We start from the raw sequence: 22,895 nt of genomic DNA on the forward strand, positions 1-22,895 counted from the left end.
GTGATTCCTTTTTGTTTCAACCAGTCAACTTGTCTTCCATATACCCCTTATCAAACAACTGATAAACATGCCTATTCTCGACATCACCAAGGATATCGCCGCGCTCTTTGAGCAGCAGGCTAAGGCTACCCCAGACGCTGTGGCCCTTGAAGATGAATCACGAACCTTTACCTATGCGGAATTGGACCAAGAGACGCAGACTCTTGCCGATCAATTGCGTCGAGATTATGGAGTCGGCAGAGATAGCCTCGTTGGTGTGCTCATGAGCCGAAGCGCCGACTACGTGATCGCTTCATTGGCAGCTCTTCGCGCGGGCGGTGCTTTCCTGGTACTTGAGCTCGCATACCCCTCTGGGCTCCTGCGCGATGTCATCCAGGACGCAAAGCCCTCAGTGGTTATCACTCAAAGCGCACACGTCAACCACATCAAGGCGGAAGTGCCTATCATTGTCATTGATGAGCCCAGTAAAACGACAGTCAATGGACACGCCAATGGCGAACTTTCGCCATTGCCTGCCAGCGATGATCTCGAACGCCTTATGTTCGTCTCATACTCTTCTGGCACCACTGGCCAACCGAAGGGCATCTGCAATCCCCACAGGGCAGCAGTGCTCTCATATGACCTCAGATTTGGTCTCAGCGATTTGCAACCGGGAGATCGTGTAGCTTGCAATGTGTTCTTCGTGTGGGAGATGCTTCGCCCCTTATTGCGGGGAGCGACTGTCTTTGCTGTTCCGGACAGTGCAAGTTACGACCCATCAGCTCTTGTCAACTTGCTCGAGTCTCGGCAAATCACAGACACGCTCATGACACCTACCCTTCTGGCAACCGTCTTGTCTCGTCACCCTGACTTGAGCAAGCGCCTGCCCAAGCTGCGGTCTCTCTGGTTGAACGGCGAGGTGGTCACAACTGACCTCTGCCGCAGGGGAATGAAGGCCCTGCCCGAAACCAGGTTTCTCAATGTCTACAGCGCTTGCGAGACCCACGAGGTCGCAGCCGGTGATATCAGCACATTCATTGACTTTGAAGCCCGTGTCTGCCCGGTTGGCCCACCGATGAACCCAGAAAACATCTACATCATGGACGAAGACGGTAACAGGGTTGGCAACAATATCAGCGGAGAGCTCTATGTGGGCGGCGACCTCCTGGCGCGGGGTTACCTCAACCTGCCAGAGACAACAGCCAAGGCATTCCACCCGGATCCCTTTGTCAACAAGGAAGGTGCACGCATGTACCGTACTGGAGATCTCGCTAGAGTCCTTCCCTCCGGTCTTCTGGAGATCACTGGTCGAGCAGGCGGTATGATCAAGACCCGTGGCTACACCGTTCAGCCAGGTGCTGTCGAAAACGCCATTGTGAAGCACTTGGCTGTGAGTGACTGCGCTGTCTCCTCTCACGGAGAAGGCCTTGAAAGACAACTTGTTGCCTATATCGTTCGCGACAACGATGACAAGCGGGGCCGAGGAGATGTGGTCATTGACGAGTCTGGATACAGCCCTGCAGCTAGACGTGTCCTTGGAGAGCATCTTGCTCTGTACATGCTTCCAACTTACTGGGTGGAGCTTGAACAACTCCCTACTCACGGCGTCTCCGGCAAGACTGATCTGAAGGCCCTGCCGCCGCCGCCAAGCCCGAAGCTTGCAGTCAATGGCGAAAAGGAGCAAAACACCAAGGTCAAGATCGAAACCGTCAAGAAGCTGTGGGCGGCTGCCCTCAACATGCCTGATAGTGCCATCACCGAGGAGCACGACTTCTTCGATATTGGTGGCCACTCCCTTGTTCTCGCAGACCTAGCAAACAGATTCGCTAAGGAGTTTGGATTCCCGGTTCCGCTGGCACCTCTTGCGGGTACGCCAACACTGCAAGGACACCTGCAAGCGATTTGCGATGCTCGTGATGGTCACACGGCGGCTGTTCAAGCGGACCTCCCAGCCGTCCTTCGTGCTGATTCCATTCTGCCTGACGACATCCAGTCCAACGGCACTCCTATGCGGCGTCTGAATGATGCTAATACCGTGCTCTTAACCGGTGCAACTGGATACCTCGGTGCCTTCCTTCTCAAGTATCTTGTGGAGACCACCTCGGCACACATTATCTGCCTCGTCCGCTTCACGGATCCTACCGACGAGATGCGTGCTGCTGGAATGGCTAGAGTCCGAAAGAACCTGATTGATCTTGGCATCTGGGAAGACTCCTTACTCGACAGAATGGAGGTTCTGCCCGGAAACTTATCGCGAGAGCACCTCGGTCTTGCCTCAGAGGTTTATGATGACATCGTTTCCCGTGTTGAGGTCATCATTCATGCTGCTGCGACTGTCAACCTGGTTTATCCCTATGCTGCACTGAGAAGCCCCAATGTCGGAGGCACAAGAGAAATCCTACGCCTGGCGTCAAAGAGCGGTGCCACCCTTCACCACGTTTCCACAAACGGTGTTTTGACACCATCTGTTGCAGGCCACTCTGAAGACGCCATGGTTGACATTGACGATGTTCCCGACAAGCTGATCGACGGATATGGACAGACCAAGTGGGTGGCTGAGAAGCTGGTCTATGAGGCCGCTCGTCGAGGTATGCCGTGTAAGGTTTACCGCCCTGGTACGATCAGTGGTCATAGCAAGACAGGCTCATGTAACGCATGGGATCTTCTGAACGCCCTGATTGTCGAGTCGTTACACCTCAAGACGGCGCCGTATGTTGACCAATGGTTCGCCGAAATGACGCCTGTCGATTTCGTCAGCGCAGCTATCACGACTCTCGCCAACCACACCGACTCTGAGCAGTTGGTCTACCACCTTGGTGATCCCAACCCAGTGTCTGCGAACTACATCTTCGACAGCCTGAATGAGCTCGGTTTCCCGACCGAGCGCGTGCCCTGGGACGATTGGGTGGAGTTGTGGACCAAGAAGCGAGGTTTCGGCACTGCAGGCGACGTCCCTTTCACCGTTGACATCCTTCGTGGTGGTATGCCTACCGCAGAGACTCTCAAGGCTGTGACCGTCCTCAAGGACGAGGCTACGGCTCCCGCTTTGCTCAAGTACAACCTGCCTCGCCCCAAGATCGATACTGATCTACTCGAGACCTACACTCGACACTTCTGCGCGAGAGGCTGGCTCTCTCGACCTCCGCGCCGAGCAAACGCTAACGGAGCTACATCTCGCGTCAACAAGGGTCGTCTGGCTGGTAAGGTCGCCGTCATCACTGGTGCCTCTTCCGGCATCGGTGCAGCTGTTGCAGCTGGGCTGGCTAAGGAAGGCGCCCATGTCGCTCTTGCGGCAAGACGAACGGAAGCCCTGGAAGGTGTCAAGGCCAAGCTTGCTGGCACTGGAGGCAAGGTCCTCATTCACAAGACGGATGTGACGAAGAAGGAAGACGTTGAGTCGCTCATGCAGGCGGCAACTGACAAGCTTGGACCGGTCGACATTCTGGTCAGCTGCGCCGGTGTCATGTACTTCACCATGATGGCGAACAACCAGACTGACGAGTGGGAGCGCACTGTCGATGTCAATTGCAAGGGTCTCTTGCACTGCTTGTCGTCTACGGTCCCTGGCATGCTGGGCCGAGGAAAGGGTCACATTGTAGCCATCTCGTCCGACGCTGGCCGCAAGGTCTTCCCCGGCCTGGGTGTTTACTCTGCTAGCAAGTTCTTTGTGGAAGCAACTCTGCAGAGCCTGCGTCTCGAGACGGCCGGTACGGGTCTCCGCGTCACGTCTATTCAACCTGGCAACACGGCCACAGAGCTGCTGGGTATCTCTACAGACGCTGAGGCTATCAAGAAGTACGGCGAGCCTACTGGGGCCAAGGTCCTGGACGCCGAGGATGTAGCTTCTTCGATTGTGTACGCTCTGTGTCAGCCAGAACATGTTGCTGTCAACGAGGTGCTCATTGAGCCTAGAGATGAGCCTATTTGATCATCTCGGATCATCACTTGGCAGATAGATGGGAGGATAGAGGGGATAGGCTTGCTATTTTATGGCATATAATTGTGTTCCACGATCTGAATAATACATCAAATCGAATTTCAAATGCCTTCATGAATTCAATACACTTGTTGGCCATATGTAATCGAATTGTCCTGTAGCTGTCGAGGCACAATTCCTTAGGCTAATGGACGCAGAGTGGCAGATTCGCCTCAACTATTCCATCGAAAGCCTGCCGACCATTGAATTGTCACTTCTTTCCAAACTTTCAATCTGAAAATCGGTCAATACTGCATCAGCTACGGCATACGTACGTCATTCCCCAAGCCTCCGAAGCACCCCGATAGCCGTACCGACCGGCGCGGCGGTACCGAATGTGAGTGAAATGTTGAAGGCAGTGTGCAAAAGCAGCAACAACGCTACTCTCCGTTAGGTCTCCATACATTCATACGGGTACACTCCAAGATGCTTTGGCCATGGGGTGATCGGATCAAAACATGGGATTTGACGATTGGCTGAAATTGAAATGCATCTGCGCTGCCCAGAAACCCCTGCAGCGTCTCCCCCATCGGGACCCCGCCGCAATCACTTGGCCCGGGGGCCGGGGCACCTGCTTCCTGCCAGATCCACCGTCCCACAGATTCCGAGAGGGAAGGAGGGCAAGCCAGGGATCAAGCCACAATCAGACGGTAAAGTGTGGCTTTTACAATGCTGTGGCTGCTCTTTTCCTTTTCACACCATTTACGCTAGAACGACCGCTAACCCTCGACATGGTGATATGGTGAAAGTGAGCGAGTGACAACCAACGAGTGCCATTTGAGAGACTTTGTTTTTGTTAATATACCTCACAAGTTGCAAGGATTTCTTTGTGAGCCTGACAACCGACTACAACGGAACTCTGCGGCACCAGGGTTGACTCACACACAGCTGGAAGGGTCGCCGATGTGTCAAGATGAGTGATGCGGAAAAAGTCGACGGGGCAGAAGGCATGATTTTCGAAATTCTAAAAAAGTCTTTGGATGGCACAACTGCAGCTCGTCTCGGGAAACTGAGCGTTCCTAAGCGGAAACCCATCGATACACCAAATTACTATGCCGTCGCTTCGAGGGGTGTACTTCCTCATGTCACCCCGGATAATTTGAAGAAACATGCGCCCTTCAGTGGAGCGTATATGGCGCTCGAGGACTGTAAGCAGTTTAATCTAATCAATCTGTCCTAACCTGTCTATCGTGGCGCGAAGCTAACTATCGACCAAAGTCATTGAGAAGAAGAACCCTTCAGCGCTTTCAATACCCTCGCCAGAAAAGAAGCCACTCCATACCTTTTCTTGCCTGCCCGAAAGCATAGCTACGGTTCTTGCTGCCAGGAGAAACCCAGCGGTTAAGACTCCCGTGGGCAATGGCGCAAAGTTCGTGGCCATCTTCACCTCGACCGGCTTCAGGAACCTCTCCACCGACGAGTACTGCGCGGCTGTCGAGACGCTGAAGCCTGACATCGCCATCGGCCCCGCTGATCTGTTTCACACGAGCACGATGCCGGCCTCAAAGAAGCTTGTTCGCATGGCTGAGCGGACCGAGGAATGGACCGATGTGTTTTTGACGGCCAATAGGCGCGAACTTTTCAAGGCGTCTGGGGTCTCGGTGTTTGCGCCTGTTCTTGCGGTGCCGTACACCGTGCAGTGGGAGTATCTTCGCCACCTAGCAGACGAGGTCGTCGACTCGCTTTCGGGACTTGCTCTCTACGATGTTGATATCTTGCCCGATATTGAGGACCACCACAAACCCCTGGATTCTCTTCCTCGTCTGTCATTGCACATTCCCGAGACACCACAAGCTATTCTCCGACAGATTTCCCTAGGAGTCGATATTTGCACGATACCATTCATCAACGCCATCTCCGACGCAGGTGTAGCGCTGTCCTTCACTTTCCCTCCACCTGAAAATCAAGGCAATGCTACCAAGCCTCTCGGCGACGACATGTGGGCTCCCGAAAACGAAGTGGCCATGGAACCCCTTTCCCAAGGCTGCAAGTGCTACGCCTGCACGACACACCACAGGGCCTTCCTCCACCACCTCTTGAACGCCAAGGAGATGCTCGGCTGGACGCTACTACAGATTCACAACCACCAGGTGATGGCCGACTTCTTCGCCGGAATCCGAGCGACCCTCGCAGAGGGCGCCGCTGAGTTTGAGGAGCAGTCGCAGCGCTTCGTCGCGGCGTACGAAGCGGAGCTGCCGCAGGGCACGGGGACGAGACCGAGGGCGAGAGGCTACCACTTCAAGGGCGAGGCGAATCCTAGCAGAATCAACCCGCCAGCTTGGGTTGACTACGCTGCGGACGGTGAGGGCGTCGCAGCCAAGGCAAACGGGGCGGCGGTAGCAGCGGAGGGTACGGAAACGCCGCTTGTGCCCGATCTGGGTTCGCTGGAACTTGAGGAGAAGGGGTTCGCTGAGGTCGCTGGCAAGAAGTAGTAGTCCGAGACAACGGACATTGTTCGCCTACGAAGGGCCCGATGAATGATTAGGAGCCATAGTGGTTATCACTCACAAAGCCAGCGAAATGGAGAGGCCTTAGTAGTGTCGAAATCACTAATCAAGCCACTTGACACAAGACGAATTTCTTCTTCATCGGCGTCCCCTCTGTGTACCTCTCGAAAGTCAACAGCAGCTAAGACTATCGAGATAGGAACGCTGCTATCATCCAACACTCCAACATCAGACTCGTCACAAGCCCCAGCTATTCCGTCTAAACGGGCTGCAATGCCTGGTATTTCGTTCCTGTCACCTTGAATCTGCTGGAAGCCTGGCTATTCATTCTCCTAATGAATTTACCATGGTGAGAGAAGCGGTACGCAAGCCACTTGAGGCTGCTCCTTGAGATATTGCAAAATCTCCTTTCATGCCAATGCCAATGCCGGTGCTTGGTCATTTGTCACTCAATGCGAATCCGCGTCGTCGAACATCTACAACATTTTTAACACAAAGCAAACCCCTGAAATTGCGTTAAGCGACTTTGGCTTATGTACATCAACCCCGTTCTTCCGCAACTCATTGCCTCTCAACTGCCTTGGGCTCCCACGCACGAATCTTCGGCTTGACTCTGCACCAATTGTCAGCATTCCATCCTCAATTTCAAGTGATGACACTTCCACTTACGTGTTGTATGACTTGTAGGCTCCCGGGGTAGCCGTGAAGTTGGGAAGCACGTGTGGCACTTCCCACTTGCGAGTCTTGGTCTGGAGAAGGGCGTCCTCGGTGGGCGGCTTGTCGACCATGTATCCCAACCAAGCGTGCCAGCCAGGCTCGACCTGCGCCGAGTCGTAGTCGTGCACCTTGAAGTCCACCCAGCGCGTACGCACTATTTGTTGCTTGTTAGCCCCATGGTCCTTCATTGTCCATTTGCTGGCGCTGTTCGCTTGGGGGTTCCATACGGGGGAGTTCGTCGTTGTTCTCGAAGTACTTGTTGCCGGCCTTATCCTCGCCTACAAGACGACCATGCTTGGTGTCACCGATGTACTATTCTCGAGCGTTAGAGGGGCAATTGCAATCGGGGGGTTCGGGAGACCATGTACCAGCAATTGGCGGAAATAGTTCTAGGAGCGAAAGTTAGCGATGGCAGCGACAACGTTTGAACCAGGAGGATACATGCCTTGATTCCAACCTTGCGCAGGTTGGCGATTGTTCTTCCGGGGGTCGACATGGTGGCGGCTGGTCAATTGACCTCAAGAAGCTATTGATTGCTGTCGACGATGTGATTGAAGACCTGACGTTTGGGAAGGTTGAGCGACGCTGGTGCCAGAGTGGAGCTCTGGATTACATAAACTCGAAGGCAATTGGTCTTTGGACTCCCTGGCGCTCACGGCAACCCCCGCCGCCAATGACAGAGCTTCATGCACGCACCTTTGTCCCCAGAACTTTGGAACCTCGAAAGCTCTCCGTCTTTGAATGAACTTTTTTGGGAAGAGTACCTACTAGACATCTAGACGTGGCGGTGGAATACCAAACGACGAATACGATATGATTGTCCGTGGCGTGTCGCGGTGCTCTACCAAGCTCAAGCTTCCATTTGCCCGAACGAACATTACACGCGCTCAACCGCAATGCCGACAATTCGCGACGCCTGCCGCTGGTACCCCAACGGCTTCAAGCTCCGGTAGCGCAGCTGGCATGCTTGCGCCGTTCGCGAACGAACTCGATAGGATCGCACCTTCTTTCAGCATCAACGGCTCCCAGATTAAGATTATCAGAACGCCGGCCGATTTCTACGAGACATTAAAGGTGTGCATTACGAACACGCGCAGCACTGGCTATGGGTTTGGGGACTAATACGGGGTGTACATTAGGAGCGGATACGGAATGCAAAGGAGAGGATCTTCCTGTCAACGTTATACATCGGAAAGACAGAGAAAGAGTTGGTCAGTTTATATTGCACGCGCATGGGTTGGAACAGGTTCTGACGGTGGTCACGCCCAGATTGCGACCCTACACGAAGCTCTGCGAAACAACCCTGAGCTGAAGCTAAGCATTCTGACGGACGCCCTACGAGGCACGCGAGAGGAGCCGAATCCGTCATGCGCATCACTTCTCGCACCACTCGTATCGGAGTTTGGCCCAGATAGAGTGGAAATCCGCATGTACCACACACCAAACCTGACGGGGTTGAGGAAGAAGTACATACCAAAGCGCATCAACGAGGGCTGGGGCCTACAACACATGAAGCTATATGGCGTTGATGACGAAATTATTCTCTCTGGGTATGGAGCTGCTGCAAGGATTTCCGAGTTGGGACTGAGACTAACAACCATGTAGGGCGAACCTCTCATCAGACTACTTCACGAACCGACAAGATCGTTACCACCTCTTTTCCTCCAAGGAGGTGACCGACTACTTCTGGAACATCCACCAGGGCGTATCCTCTTTCAGTTTTCTCGTTGAGCCTTCGCAAGAACCTGCTGGCTTCGCCCTGACCTGGCCTAAGTCTAACCCCGCGCCGTCTCCCCTTAAAGAGCCGAAGCAGTTCATCGGCACCACGACTCCTGCCCTCAATGCTCTGATTTCGCCCACGCAAGCAGCCTCTGCGGATGTGGGCAAAGACACCAAGGTCTACATGCTTTCCCAACTCACACAGCTCATGAGCCCAAACACCTCTACAGAGCTTCCTGCCGTCACTCATGTACTATCAACACTTGGGAAGCCCGAGTACGCCGGCTCGTCGTGGACCTTTACCGCAGGTTACTTCAACCCTGCGCCGTCACTGACCAAGCTCCTGCTGTCGACGGCATCACAAAGCAATGTCGTCATCACCGCCTCTCAGCAGGCAAACGGTTTCTACCAATCCCCAGGCGTGTCTGGACTCTTGCCAGGCGCCTACACTCTTCTCGCGCGCCGTTTCGTCCGCGCCGTCCACGAACGCAAGCTCGACGACTCAATCGCTCTTAAAGAGTGGCGCAAGGGAACGATCGGCGAGCCCGGCGGCTGGACATACCATGCCAAGGGCCTCTGGATCACACTGCCGGGAGAACAAAACCCATCAATTAGTATTGTGGGAAGTTCCAACTATACCAAACGCAGCTATACCCACGATCTTGAGGCTGGTGCCATGATCCTCACAAAGGATGAAGACCTCAAGAAGCGCCTCGGCGAGGAGCAGACGTGGCTCCAAGATCACGCAGAGCGAGTAACCCGTGAGGACTTTTCCAAAAATGAGAGGCGGGTTGGCATCCAGGTGAGGATAGCCATGTGGATCGCCCAGGCCGTGGGCGGTGCCTTGTAAACTTTCGACCGTGTAAGATAGATAGACTTGGGGCTACTTGGACTCTGTTGGCGGAAGTCTGTCGTGAGAGCTCTTGTGTACGACCTGCATAATAAAGATACCCATGTCTTTGATTGTCAGTTGTCATCTGTTGTGTTAAAGAGTTGAACCACTTGTACTTGTTGAAAGCTGCGGCAAACTCGTGCGTCCTGAAGAACATCGTGAGCAGTGAAAATGACAGAATCAATAACTAGGGAAGAAACAAAGCTGCCTTAAGTTAGGGAGAATCAGAAGAACGAGCCACTTATGTGGATAGATGCGTAAGAAAAACAAAAGTTTCCGAAACCGAGAATCGAACTCGGGGCTATGCCTAACCTCTCACAGAGATGAGAGGGCATCATGTTGGCCACTACACCATATCGGATGTTGTTAAGAAACGTCGCCGATATTGGGCTTGTGTAGCTAGTCAGTTAGTTGAGCTCGTCAGAGCCCGGATTTTACAGCGATATTCCAGTGCTTCGACGCCTCAACAGCCAAACTTCCAGGGCCCTACAGCGCTGTAGCACCTAAAACCCAAGCACGCCCCCAAATCCCGCGCCGCCGCGCAGGGCAGCGATCGAATCGGAAAAACTGGATTTGCAATTATTCCGCAAACCGCAGCGATTGGTTCATTTGGCCGTGCACTCGGCGGGTACGCGGACCTCCCACACACCTTGCAGCCCGTCACCACCGGGGGAAGCTTCACATCGTATCTCGAATTGTCACGGCCCAATCCAATCGAACTACTCACCCCAATTCTACGTCCCGGCGGACAAAGCGGCCCACCTTCGTCAATCGACTTACCAACACTCACCCTCGAGACGAAACACACATATTCACCGCGACAATGGTTGGCAGGGTCCTCTTCTGGAGTGGCTTCGGTGCGTGATACCTCCCTCCCCCCTTCATCAGGCGACGATAATCTACGGAATGGATCTCCCGGTTGCCATGGAGGCCAATTGGTTGGGATTCACGAGAGAATAGTCACAAGCTCCTTTTTCGCCACTGAAAATACGGGAAACTTCAAGACGTAGTCCACTAACATTCGACGTTCAACCCAACAGGCTTCGCCGTCCGCTTCTGGCAAATGGGCATTGAAATGCGCCCCTTCTTCAACAAGGAGTCCCTCTGGGTTTACCCGGTCTACATGCTCGGCGGTGGCAGCTTTGGCTACTGGCTACAGGGCGTCGACGAGAGGCAGTCGTCCATCCTCAGCGAGCGCAAGTCCATCCTGCTCGAGAAGCGCGCGAGGGCGGCGGCGCGCAAGGAGGCGGAGCAGTCATAGACGACTACGAAATTTCAAGAGTGGACGAAAATCATCGACAAAAGAGAGAGACAGAGAGAGGGGGGGCAGAGACCAGACCCAAAGGCTTTCTGGCGGAGACAAGCTTTGTGACGCCCGTCTGAGTGAGGAAGAGGCAGATGGGGACCGGTCAATTCGGGTGTCGATTCGGGGCCTCGAGGAATCATTCTCGTTCTAGAGGGGGAACTGGGATTGCGCGGGAACTGATTAGGACGCCAATTGGGAAATCCCTTCAGAGTCCCTTTGTATATGTTACGTAGAAAGAAGGGGAGGCTTAATTGACGCCGTAAAAGTCATTGTTATCTACAGTGCCATCCCTAAGGCATCCCTATCATCAAGCTGGGCCTAGGACGTGCTTCAGAACTGCTTCTCATGCTTAATTGATCTATGGTGCAACCTCAATCGAGCTTTCATGACTGGTATCTATCTAAGGGGGTCACCGCAGCAGGACCCCTCGCCCCCCTCAAGACTTTCCCCATGGCTGCTACAAACACCACCTGCCCCATTTCTACGCCCGTGCTCTACAATTCCTCCAGCTTTCGGAGAATGGCAGGCACAGACACAGGCGACGTGATGCCCAGTTCGGTGACGACGACTGAGATGTGGCGGTCACGGGTGGTGTCAAAGAGCAGTCTGAAAGCCTCCTCGGTGTTCTGCTCGGGATCGATCTCGTTATACGTGAGCGAGTCCATGGCGACCCTCTCGGTAAAGTTGATGGTCTCGCTAAGAGCCATGACCCGAATACCCTGATCAGCCGCTGTAATGGCAATATCGCTCGTGCCGGCCCTGGCGTACATGGCGCCGTTGCTGAACATGGCCTCCGCGCCGACCAACACGCGCGACGTATCACGGAGATGATCCCGCATGGCGCTCAGGTCGGGGCTATATGCCACCTCGACACCCTGCAAGGCGCGCAGCCGCTTCGCGAGGTCACGGCCGGTGCTCTGAAAAGGGTCATCGACGACGGTGACGGAGAATCTCTTGCCGTCTGCGTGGGCCTGGCGGAGGGCGCGCTCGACGAGCGGGTGGTGGGCGTACGTCAGGACAACTTCGCCGTCGGCGATGTTGTCAGCCGCGGTCTTGACAATGACGAAGTCGGCGAGGGTGATGCGCTCGCGAATGAAGTTGTCGACGGACTCGCGGAGGAGCTTCTTGGCCTCAAAGTCGGGCAGATCAATGTCGATCTTGCTGACCTGGAGCTTGAGCCAGCGGACGGCATTGCCCATGGAGAAGCACATGGGTCTGCATGCCGAGAGGTACTCGATCTGAGGGTTCAGGATGTGTGATGTGAAGTGGCGCGAGAATGTGTTGCCCGGGGGTGTTGTGTAAGAATCAATCACCTAATTCAATGTTAGAAGACTCACACTTGATATTGGGTTCAGACAAGGGGCCGGAGTTGGCTTACCTTCTTGAATGCCAACAGAGTCGCCTCTAGTCTTGTAGTACTGTCGGTAATCGCAAACGCGCTCATCTGCTGGCCCAGAGCCAGAACTGCCGGATGGACGTCCTTATCGACCTCCGTCATGTGTATCCTCTTGGCCATAGACAGGTGACTGAAGCACTCGGGGACCTTGGGCCTGGTGTCCTTGGGGATCGCGACCGGAACGGCCTTGACCGCAGGGCCGCCTCGAGCTCCACCAGCGCCCTGAGGACCATCTTGTCGGGGTTTTGACTTTCCTCCTTTTGCCTCTCCTCCTCCGGTCTGCTGAGCTCCTCCCTGGCCAGGCGGTGGTGCTGGTTGCGCCTCCTTGGCCTTTGCTCTTCTCGCCGCCTTCTCAGCCTTTGCCTTTGCCTTCAGCTCGGCACCTGACAGCTTCTTCTCGCCTCCCTCTGCTGCTGGGGCAGCTGGCGCGTCCTTCTTTTGCGCTCCGCCATCTTTCTTGGCAGTTTGCTGAGTCTTTTTGTCTTCGACAGCCTTAGGCGGCTCAGTGTTTGGTGTCTCTGTCGCCATTGCTCCGTCCCTCTTCCCCTATTTTGCGTTGCGAAATTTCTCTGGTGGGCTTGGTTCAGTTTAGACCGAAAGTCGTGTAGAATCGGATCGTTTGTGTTGGATTTAGGAGCGTTTGTCGAGACTCCTTCGGGTTGGCGGTCGGAGTTTCCTTTGATCGAGTCAAAAAGGCTGAGAAGTTTTGGAGGGTTGAGTCACAGGGGTTTGCAAGGCGGGATGCGACGGGTGCCCCGCGCTAAAAGCTCGCTAAAGCTTACCTGCATGGTGCGGGGAGTGACGTTCTTGGTTGTGGTGCCAATCACCGCTCAACGGTGCAAATGATTGCTGGAGCCACCTTAATGAACAAAGCTTGTCCTTCTCTTTCAGATATGTATTAATCCCATGAGAAACACATACAGGGACTTCTCAACTGCCCCAAGGTAGACTAAGACATAAGAATGCCGGGCTGAAGAAGGCCAATTGTACTACATGGTCGCACTGTGAAAGTTTAACAAGCACTAGCTTTCTTCCTATTCCTCTTGGAAGAGTGCTAAACAAGTATCGCAAGGCTCTGCGGAGCACCAATCCATTAGATAGTCATTCTAGTCACATGTTGCTTCTAACTTGATTCCAGAGATATATTCACAAGAGTTCCGTAATCATATGGTACGCTGCGAGCTGTTCAATTCAGTTTGTTACTCTGTCGCAAAGAGCAGCGATTTAATGTAATCTCAAAGTCCAGAGGACACATAATTTGCTGACGAGGAACGAGACACAAAATTATGGCCGCTCTATTCGGACAATACGACCCTTTCTACTATTTTTCTATGATACAAGCCTTCCAAGGAAGTTCTGATGTACAGGCCAACATCGACTCTGTCCAAATCGTAGGTGCCGTCTCATGGAGTAAGCAAGCACAGCTCAACCACCCCGATTCTCAAGCAGCCCGCCACTACATCAGGTCGATGTTTCCGGCGCAGCCTCTACAGCCGGGGCTTCTGGTGCAGGTGTAGCCTTAACTGCGGGCTTCGCTGTCGATTCCAGGTGCAGCCTCATGACCTTACGCGGTTGCCCCTCGGCTTCCTTGTACTCCCTGGCGCCCGCAACCTCCGCCACAGCATCCCGGACCTGCTGCACAAGCGCGCCAGCTTCTTCCAGTGTAGCGATTCTGCTATTCTTCTTCTTCGCAAAAATGACTTCAACCTTGTACCCCTTTTCCAGAAACGTCTTCATCTGCTTCATCTTATGGCCCATGTCGTGCGGCGCGATGGCCCAGTTGAGCTCAAGCTCCTTGACCCTCGCTAATCTGCGCGCGTTATCCTTCTTGGCCTTTTGTAGTGCCCTCTCCTTCTCCTTCTCGGCGACCTTGTCGACGATGCGGCAGATTGCAAACGGCGGCTGGCCTGGCGCGGGGCGCGGGGGCGGTCTGGAGACCATTCGGAGGGATTGCGTCTCAGGGTCGAGCGACCTCAGGAACGTTCGGGTGTTATGCGGGCCGGTGAGCTTGTTGTTCTCGTCGACGACCATGACTTCACGATCGGAGATCGCCCTGTCCTGGGGAAGCTGGCCTGGCTTGGCAGCAGCGTCGCCGCCGGGTACTTGTCCTGATGGCGATGGCTTCTTCTTTTTGAATCGGGGAATCAGGGCGGCGTGGCGTGAGAAACCTTGTAGCGGCGGTGACAGAATTGTTGGTAGGGTCCTAGAGACTGGGCTTAGGAGAGCGCTTCGTCGCGAAATCGATTCCACCTTTTCAAAGGGCGAGACGAAGACCCTATACAGGGCCGTCCTGCTGTTGTGCAGGCATTGTGTGATCCTCATGTTTGCTCGGGGATCCCGTTCTTTGGTAAGATGGCCGTCTCGGGGTTTCAGGAGTGTCGGTTCGGGCACGAATCTGTCAGTCTCACTTTTGTTGTACGGTTGCCGTTTGGAGCTGGACCTGTGATTGCAAGTTGCAGAATTGAGGAATAGAGACAGGCGAAAGGCACATGGGGTCTTTGGTAACTAAGGCAGCTCTCCCACCAATCACACATCACAATCCTATGCGACGAGCTTTCGATGGTCCAAGCTCCCGCGGAACGCCGGCTCCGTGTGTCTTGTCACTTTCACACCCCGTCTTAACGTCCTGAATCACCAAAGATCAAACATTCAGGCAATCGATACACTGCAAGTCCACAGACACAGTAGTCCTAGAAAAATGGCAGGAAAGCCTCTCCGTCTGGCCATGAACGTAGGCAAAACCTTGGCTCTTAGTCATGTCATGATGGAATATGGTTTCTTCATGGGCCCAGCATCGGGACCGTCCATGCTTCCAACATTTCAAGTGGCAGGCGAATCAATTCTAGTCGATCATCGTTATCGTTACGGTCGCAACGTACTTGTTGGCGATTTAGTTCACTTCAAGATTCCAATCTTCCCAGAATCCGATGGCATCAAACGCGTGATAGGTATGCCTGGCGACTACGTTATGCTAGGCAGCCCTGATGCAGAGAAGCAGAAGATGATACAGGTAACGACATCTAGGTCATCGCCCAACCGGAAACCCTTGCTAAGAATATCTGTGTAGGTTCCTCAGGGTCATTGCTGGGTTGTGGGTGATAATCTCGAAGCATCGAGAGATTCGCGATTGTATGGCCCAGTGCCTTTGGCTCTGATCAGGGGAAAAGCTGTCAATAAGCCATGGTGGCTATCGCTTCTCTCCCCTGGAGGGACAGCTGAGAACGGGCTTCGCGATGTCTAAGATGGCCGGGAGTGAGTGGCGCACAAGATTCAAGAGCAACTGTGCCATGTCACAAATACGATACAAGAAAGACGCGAAAGTTGGCAACGGGAGACTCCGTAAGCTGAATTCGTCACAGATTGTGAGTTGTTCTTCCAATCCTCTAAAGTATGATCCTAATTACAACGGGTAGGGGAGCCAATGGCACCAGATAAAAGCTCATCAAGCCTGTTAAAAGGCCGAATAATATGAGACACGGACGACCCGACAAACGAGCCATGATGCTTGGTACAAAGTAAAGGGTTCGGGTCTTCCTGATAGGAGAAACTAGCCCGCCCCTCTGGCGGCATGATCTCGCCAGTGAGGGCAGGCACGCCAAAATAAACGCTCCTTCAAAATGCTTCTACGCCGAAATATAAACTCAACGTAACAACCGAATCTCATTCTGCATGACCAACGCCAAAACACCGCCGACCAGAAACCCCAGACCCCTCGGTCCTACTGTAGTACCCTGCTAAGGAAGTTGGAGAATAAAATAATGTTGCAAAATGCCCTGCAGAGGTCATGGTTTAACCTTCAATGTGAGACTTCGAGCCGCTCTGGCCAAGAAGCTCGAGACACCGTTGTGCTAAGTTGACAACTTCGCCTTCATCGTCGTCTTCGAATTCGTTGTCCGGCTCGATCTGACGGTTGGCGATCTCCTTGATCTGATCAACAATGTCTTGTGCTTGGCCAATTAACTGAATGAGGTTTTTGTCCTCGGACTCGAGCAACTGAAGCAAAGTCCAGATTGCTATGTGCTGGAACGTAGCATCGCCGCTCTGGAGGAATCTCGTCAAGTATCCGTGGATACCGCCGTTGGGTTCTTTCCAATCCTGAACGAAGACCGCGTAGTCTCCCACTATTGAGGTGTTAGATCAAAGTTTAACATGGTATGATGGAGCTGAACAAACCTTTCGAAGAGAGATTTCCAAGAGCTGCAGCGCTGTTGCCCTGGACTTCGATGCTAGGTGAATGAGTGAGAGGAATAAGAACTTCAAAGACGCCGAGGTTGAGAAGATGAGACTTGAGCTCATCGCTAAGAGCCAAAACAGCAATCGCAGCGGTCATCTCGGACTGAACGGTAACCGGCACATCGAGGACGAGCTGCTTGCACTTTTGAACTGCGCCGGCATCAAGGACGAGGGCCTTGTTACGATCAGAGCTGGCAGCGAGGTTCCTAAGGGTTGAGATGGCGTGGCACTGGATCTCTTCGTTCTCGGTAGAGCCCAATAAGTCGACAAGGGGCTTCAGGAAACCGGCTTCAATGATGGGCGACTCATTGAGGGGGTGGATCGAGATGTTTCGTATGCAGGCGACGGCCGAAAGAATTAAGGGGAGGTAGGATGAAGACAGGAGTCGAAGCAAAGGCGCGAGACCGTTTGACCGCACAATATCGAGTTGGTACTTCTCGTCAGAAGCAAGGTTGCGAAGAGCGAGCGCTGCCTGGCACTGAACCTTAGGTGATGATGAATCCATAAGCGTGACCAGCGACGAGACGAGCTTGGACTCAGTCTGGGCAAGTTTGCGTCGGTTGTTAGCATCGACTGCAATGTTGCTGAGAGCCGTTGTGCAGTAGTACTGGACGTCGACGTCAGATGAAGAGAGAAGCTGGACAAGAACCGGAATTGCGCCGGCGTTAACGAGTTGCTGGCGGTTCTCGTCTATCGTCCTGGTTAGTTCAGAGTTCAAATTTGCGAGATAGAAACGCCTTGCCTGAATGTGTCATATTTAGCAAAGCTCCAGTCGCGTTTCTCTGAACCCGCATGTCCCGCGACTTTGCCAGCCTCGTCAGAGGGCCCAAGGCGCCAGAGCGTGCAATCTTCGCCTTGTTCTCCTCATGTGTGGCCAAATTTGTGATACATCCGACTGCGTTGCACTGTACCTCAACATTCGGCGACAACATTTGCCTAATGAGTGGCGTGAGTCCGCCGAGCTGGACAATCAGAACCTTGTTTTCGGCTGATAAATCGAGTCAGTATCTACTCTGCAGTCTTGCCTGTTACGCTTCACTCACTGTTGACCGCGAGATTTCCTAGCGCCGCGCTGGCGGCGCGCTGCACCTCAATATCGGGGCTTTGCAAGAGGAAGAGGATCGGTTCGAGAGTATCACGATCGACCTCGCGAACATCTGGAGCAGCTTGTCAGCATATCTACGCCAAATGCTACGTCGCAAATGGCATCCTCAATGTGATCCTTTAGTCGACTACAAGGCTAGAGGACGTACCTCGCTCTGTGATTTCGGCAAAAGTCAGGCTTGCGCTCCGTTGCAAGTCGATGTTTTCGGAGAAGACGAGGGTGCTGAGAGCTCGAAGGGGTTCGCCTGAGAAGAAGTCGGTTTCACCCCGCTGAAACAACGTCAGTATGGAAGGTCGACGAAATAGACCATGACGAAAAAAGCACATACGTTTTCGAGATACTGGAGAAGGTCGGCAACGGCTTCTCTTTCGCTATCGGCGAGGACTGGTTCGTAGAGACCATCGCGGGCTCTCCCTACATGATCACCCATTAGCTTTGGCGATGTAGTCGGCATGACGATGGAAAGCTAATACCTCCGCAACATGACTGGCAGGCTCCCATGGCCGAAGTGGGCTACAAAGGCCGATGTTGATGATATCGAGACTCGATGTCGAGGTGGTGGTCGAGAAAGTCGGGCCTTGTTTGTTTGGATGGGGCTTCTCTTCGCAACACGAACGGTTTGGCCGCCCGACGACCAGAGGGATGCGGAGCCTGTGGTGACTCTGGCCACTGGATAGCAGTGTCGATTTGACGATGGAGCTAGTCTGAGAAGCAGATTTTGATGCAAGTCGATGGTCAGCGAATTGCGACGGTCGGTTCTAGCGGGTGGGAGAGGCCCGAATATTAGTCGGTTGATGGGCGATAGAGTCGGTCAAGTGAGGTTTTGGGAAGAAAGCGACGGCTGCTCCAGTTGTCTCTCGCGGAGCAATGACCCAGGATCAGGTTGCAGCAGCCCGCAGCAGCAATCGGAGAAGCAGCACTGGGCCTTTCTGAGGTTAGTGGGGACAGGAACGACCAGAGAGTGCATAGGTACCAAAGTGCTAGTAGCAGTCACCAAGCAACCAGCAAATGGAAAGCAAAGCTGCCCTGCTCGGAAAGCGTCAGACAGCATGGACAGCACAAAACAGCGGTGCACTCTGCATACCTCACCTCTGGGGTGGGCTTCCACGCTTCGTACCGCGCCAGCACTGCCAGCAGCTTCAGCAGCAGCTCCAGCACAACGAAGCAAATGCCCGTGGAGCCCAGTGGGACTGGTGACCTTGAACCTGCAATCTAACTTGTTTCGGCCTAGAGGCTTTCAAAGGGACCCAGTGCAAGAGGTACGTAGCGAGTGTACCTGCAGCGTCGTCCGGCTTTTACTCGTGCTGTGAGTGGACGGTTGTTTGTTTCTGCGACGAGACGTGGAAAAAGAGAAGGACCCCACCCACCGCCTCACTCTTCCAACTTCGCACCGCCGCTGCAGCCAGCAAGACTTTGGAGGGCCAATTCCCACCTTACTCCTAGGACCACCTGCATTCCTCTCCTCCTCCTCCTCCTCCTCCTAGGCTTCTCTTCCATGTCTCTTCCCTCGGGCGGACCTGCCGCCCGAAGCCTCGAGCTTGATCGGGAACAACGAGCACGGACCATCTTGCTACCCTTCCACCACTTTTTATGCCTTCACATGTGGGAACTAAATTCAACAAGTGTCTCCCATGAAGGGAGGAGTTTGTCACCTTGTGTTGTGCACCCGCCTCATCTTGCATCGAGATTTCTTTCCTTTTATCCAGATGAGCGCCTGCAGTGTGCGGCGGCCGGTCCGGGGTGACAGCATTCCCGGAACTACGCTAGCGACGTTGTGGCTTGAATTTGACATGACTCTACGTACTACGTACGGATATCTCTGCGCCGTCGTACCTAAGGTTACCTTTGGGTGAGTGGTTGACAGCCTTCCATGGGATTCTCTATGGAGGACTGTGGTGAAGACCATCTCCAACTTTCACATGGCTGACTATCTACCCACCAAGCCAACCACAATGTGCACCTGAGCGATCGTGACATTGCTCTTATCTGGGAATGCACGCATTCCTGGGGTCGCATTGAAATGTGACACAGGTAAGGTAGCTTACGTTGCTTCACGATACATCACCTCATGACCGCCCGTTCCGTGATTTGGCCTTCCTATCTGCCTGGCCTAAAGCCAAGCTCCAGATGAGCGCGAACCAGATACCTAGGTCTCAACGTGCAGACGTTCCCTACAGCACACTCAACTGTGGTACTTGGCGATAGCAGCCAAGTTGCCAAGCGCTTTGGAGTCAGAAATCCAGGGTCCAGTCACACGCAATTACAATGGCCGCTTTGATCCTGTGCCTTGTACTTATACATACCGAGTATCCGTAGAGCTGGGTAGAGAGCTTCTAACCGGCGCCTTCGACTTTCATTTTGTGATGCTTTGGCGATGCAAAACGAAAGTAGATAGAAGAACACAGGGGATTTTGTCCTATTATCTTCCGTCTGATCAAGTAAGTATCATGTGCGGTGTCGGCCACGTACCTAACCTATATGGAATGGAGGAAAATTTGCAAAAAATGTCTCGAGGTGCATGCCTCGTCACGCCCCTTCGAAGATTTTGGACGTGTCTCTGAAGCTTGAGCCGAAGCAAGACAGTTTGTCTCGAGTAAGGCGAGGTATCGGACAATTATAGGCGGAAGGGATCATCGTTCAGATATCCCGTTGAGCACCTGCAGTGTTGAAAAGTGCCTCACGAGGTAGGTATACCTTATCTCACTACCTACTTGCACATGGGCTTGTTCATCGAGAGGGCTTCATAGAGGCTTCGTGGAGATGTAACACCATCCATTACCAACGGCGAAATGCGTCATTGCACAGCAATTTGCCTCCATCGCCATACGGAGCTGATGCTGCTGTACACAATGAGCGCAGCGCTAGATAGAAGCTATAAGCATCTCGTTGACCTGATTGACGACCGCACCCGCTAGGCTAAACACGCCAGATTTCGACTGGAATACAAGTTAGAACACCAAGCATCAGGCGTTGGACGCCCCCAGCGACCTGATTCATCGACTGGGTTTGCCCAAGTTCACTGTTCAACCCATCAGCTTCAACTTTTCCTTGTCTTATCCTTATCTGCCTTATCTTAACAAGAAGAACCTAACGGATACCCGACGCAGTCCAGTTAGAAACAGAGGTACGGCTGCAGTGGGCGAGGCAGCTAGGAACGGTATGTACCTTTCATCTGAGGTAAGACAAGAGGGACGGTACAGTTGAGATAACTGTTATTTGCTACCTAGGTACCTTGCTACTGCCGGTGCCACCAGTGCCACTACCTCAGACTTACGACCTTGCCTCTACTTCATTGCTTCCTGATGCAGGTTGGGAGGGGAATAGAACGGCGCAAGGAGAAAAAAATCACCAAGGCGTTCAGTCCAGCCCAATCCATTCTCCAAACCACGAATTCCATCCCTCCGTTTTTCTTTCCTACCCATTGTCTCTGCCTCCCGTTTCCCCGTCTCCCGCCGTTCCTCCCACACGTCCAGAGGGGCCACGCGCGCCATTAGCCCTCCCACGACGACGCAATGGACGACCCCTCCTCCTCCTCGGCTTCGAAGGACAATGCCGGTCCTGGTTCCATGCCCACGTCGCATCCAAGTCAACAACAGCCTAGCGGTAATGGTCCACTACAACCGCCTGTAGTCGCTACCGCTGCGTCCATCGCGAGACCACATGGTCACGAGCTTCCCTTCGTCACGCCCTCTTCATACCTTCGCCCAAGACCACCCTCGGTTGCTCGCAAAATGCCAGAGAAGCCGCCCAGTCCGCTCGACAAGGACCAGATTCAAGGCCTGGTAAGCTACATGTGTCCTTGGACCCCTCCCTCGACCATCTCGCGCATCGCCGATTTATGTGCTTGAGCCCGCGTGCGCCCCTAGATGCGAGCGCATGCGGGGTTATGCTTCTGCCTCGAGACCGTTGCGAATGGGCATATTTGTACCGCAACAAACCGTCGCTAACTTTGCTCGTCTTTGTAGAGGGCAATTCGCGATTTCCTCAAGGTCCGAACCAGCTACGATGTCCTACCGCTCTCCTTCCGCCTCATTGTCCTCGACAACGACCTCTTGATCAAGAAGAGTCTCAATATCCTCATTCAAAATGGTACGAGTCATGCTACTCTGTCATAACGGAATGTTTGTTCTGACCGTCGTCCTAGCCATCGTGTCCGCGCCGCTATGGGATTCACACAATTCCAGATTTGCCGGCCTTTTGACGGCGACAGATTTCATCAATGTGATTCAGTACTATTGCCAGTTCCCTGACGAGATGCATAAGCTGGAACAGTTCCGACTCAGCAGCTTGCGAGGTCAGTGACGCTCCCATCGCCGTCCAGGCTTTCGGTTGCATACTAAGACGCTTGTCAGATATTGAAAAGGCCATCGGGGCTTCTCCTCTAGAGACCGTATCCGTCAACCCCATGAGACCACTCTACGAGGCCTGCCGCCGCATGCTCAAGACTCGTGCGCGCCGAATTCCCCTCGTTGACGTTGACGACGAGACCGGGCGCGAGATGGTTGTTAGCGTCATTACACAGTACAGAATTCTTAAATTCATCGCCGTCAATAACGAACACAACACTGTCCTACTCAAGAAGTCCCTCAGGGAGATCGGGTTGGGCACATACAAGGACCTTGCTACAGCGCAGATGCACGATTCTGTCCTTAGTGTGGTCGATATGATGGTCAAGCAAAACATATCCTGCGTCCCGATTGTCGACAAGTACAACCGCCTACTGAACGTCTTCGAAGCCGTCGACATTATTCCGTGCATCAAGGGGGGCGTTTACGAAGAATTGCAGTCAAGCATCGGAGAGGCACTCGTCAAGCGTCCCGACGATTCGCCTGGCATTTACACTTGCAGTCCCGAGGACAGATTAGACTCGATCTTTGACACAGTCCGGAAGTCAAGAGTTCACCGTCTCATAGTAGTGGACGACGATAACAGACTGGCAGGTGTCATCTCCTTGTCCGATATTCTCAAATATGTGCTTTTGCACGGCGAAGAGGACGACGTCGTGGGGCATTAAGTGGGAATAAAAAAGGAATTGCATAGAACCAAGAGCGACGGATCCTCGCTGGAATGACTTGGGAACTGGTAGACATGGTAATGAGCATGTGCTAGGCGTACAGAGGCGTAA

The 22,895-nt window shown here is 53.6% G+C and overlaps 10 protein-coding genes across 10 annotated transcripts; 6 read left to right on the plus strand and 4 right to left on the minus strand.

Annotated features, from left to right (window-relative positions):
* Positions 1 to 67: 67 nt before the first annotated feature.
* CCOS01_00749 (AMP-binding enzyme) lies at positions 68 to 3,907 on the plus strand (the record flags this gene model as incomplete). The annotated part of the gene is made up of 1 exon (XM_060448946.1): positions 68 to 3,907. The coding sequence occupies one exon, from the start codon at positions 68 to 70 to the stop codon at positions 3,905 to 3,907; it is 3,840 nt and encodes a 1,279-aa protein (XP_060320384.1).
* Positions 3,908 to 4,868: 961 nt separating this feature from the next.
* CCOS01_00750 (tRNA-guanine transglycosylase) lies at positions 4,869 to 6,387 on the plus strand (the record flags this gene model as incomplete). The annotated part of the gene is made up of 2 exons (XM_060448947.1): positions 4,869 to 5,103; positions 5,174 to 6,387. 2 exons carry the CDS (start codon positions 4,869 to 4,871, stop codon positions 6,385 to 6,387), a joined length of 1,449 nt encoding a protein of 482 aa, XP_060320385.1.
* A 576-nt stretch (positions 6,388 to 6,963) lies between these two features.
* Positions 6,964 to 7,615, minus strand: CCOS01_00751 (NADH ubiquinone oxidoreductase subunit NDUFA12; the record flags this gene model as incomplete). The annotated part of the gene is made up of 5 exons (XM_060448948.1): positions 6,964 to 7,015; positions 7,072 to 7,273; positions 7,347 to 7,431; positions 7,488 to 7,508; positions 7,577 to 7,615. The coding sequence occupies 5 exons, from the start codon at positions 7,613 to 7,615 to the stop codon at positions 6,964 to 6,966; spliced, it is 399 nt and encodes a 132-aa protein (XP_060320386.1).
* A 317-nt stretch (positions 7,616 to 7,932) lies between these two features.
* Positions 7,933 to 9,688, plus strand: CCOS01_00752 (uncharacterized protein; the record flags this gene model as incomplete). Its single annotated transcript, XM_060448949.1, has 4 exons — positions 7,933 to 8,193; positions 8,259 to 8,330; positions 8,389 to 8,669; positions 8,725 to 9,688. 4 exons carry the CDS (start codon positions 7,933 to 7,935, stop codon positions 9,686 to 9,688), a joined length of 1,578 nt encoding a protein of 525 aa, XP_060320387.1.
* Positions 9,689 to 10,553: 865 nt separating this feature from the next.
* On the plus strand, positions 10,554 to 10,991 carry CCOS01_00753 (NADH2 dehydrogenase subunit 14K; the record flags this gene model as incomplete). The annotated part of the gene is made up of 2 exons (XM_060448950.1): positions 10,554 to 10,587; positions 10,771 to 10,991. 2 exons carry the CDS (start codon positions 10,554 to 10,556, stop codon positions 10,989 to 10,991), a joined length of 255 nt encoding a protein of 84 aa, XP_060320388.1.
* Positions 10,992 to 11,530: 539 nt separating this feature from the next.
* On the minus strand, positions 11,531 to 13,220 carry CCOS01_00754 (initiation factor 2 subunit family protein; the record flags this gene model as incomplete). Its single annotated transcript, XM_060448951.1, has 3 exons — positions 11,531 to 12,349; positions 12,415 to 12,978; positions 13,215 to 13,220. 3 exons carry the CDS (start codon positions 13,218 to 13,220, stop codon positions 11,531 to 11,533), a joined length of 1,389 nt encoding a protein of 462 aa, XP_060320389.1.
* Positions 13,221 to 13,893: 673 nt separating this feature from the next.
* On the minus strand, positions 13,894 to 14,754 carry CCOS01_00755 (translation initiation factor IF-3; the record flags this gene model as incomplete). Its single annotated transcript, XM_060448952.1, has 1 exon — positions 13,894 to 14,754. One exon carries the CDS (start codon positions 14,752 to 14,754, stop codon positions 13,894 to 13,896), a length of 861 nt encoding a protein of 286 aa, XP_060320390.1.
* Positions 14,755 to 15,130: 376 nt separating this feature from the next.
* Positions 15,131 to 15,673, plus strand: CCOS01_00756 (uncharacterized protein; the record flags this gene model as incomplete). Its single annotated transcript, XM_060448953.1, has 2 exons — positions 15,131 to 15,442; positions 15,500 to 15,673. 2 exons carry the CDS (start codon positions 15,131 to 15,133, stop codon positions 15,671 to 15,673), a joined length of 486 nt encoding a protein of 161 aa, XP_060320391.1.
* Positions 15,674 to 16,221: 548 nt separating this feature from the next.
* Positions 16,222 to 18,224, minus strand: CCOS01_00757 (uncharacterized protein; the record flags this gene model as incomplete). Its single annotated transcript, XM_060448954.1, has 6 exons — positions 16,222 to 16,553; positions 16,606 to 17,355; positions 17,555 to 17,653; positions 17,709 to 17,822; positions 17,919 to 18,039; positions 18,099 to 18,224. 6 exons carry the CDS (start codon positions 18,222 to 18,224, stop codon positions 16,222 to 16,224), a joined length of 1,542 nt encoding a protein of 513 aa, XP_060320392.1.
* Positions 18,225 to 21,282: 3,058 nt separating this feature from the next.
* CCOS01_00758 (uncharacterized protein) lies at positions 21,283 to 22,784 on the plus strand (the record flags this gene model as incomplete). Its single annotated transcript, XM_060448955.1, has 4 exons — positions 21,283 to 21,552; positions 21,736 to 21,859; positions 21,915 to 22,064; positions 22,123 to 22,784. 4 exons carry the CDS (start codon positions 21,283 to 21,285, stop codon positions 22,782 to 22,784), a joined length of 1,206 nt encoding a protein of 401 aa, XP_060320393.1.
* Positions 22,785 to 22,895: the final 111 nt, after the last annotated feature.

Source organism: Colletotrichum costaricense (assembly GCF_030867565.1).
Source record: "Colletotrichum costaricense strain IMI 309622 chromosome Unknown Scaffold_1.1, whole genome shotgun sequence".
NCBI classification, from domain to species: Eukaryota; Fungi; Ascomycota; class Sordariomycetes; order Glomerellales; family Glomerellaceae; genus Colletotrichum; species Colletotrichum costaricense.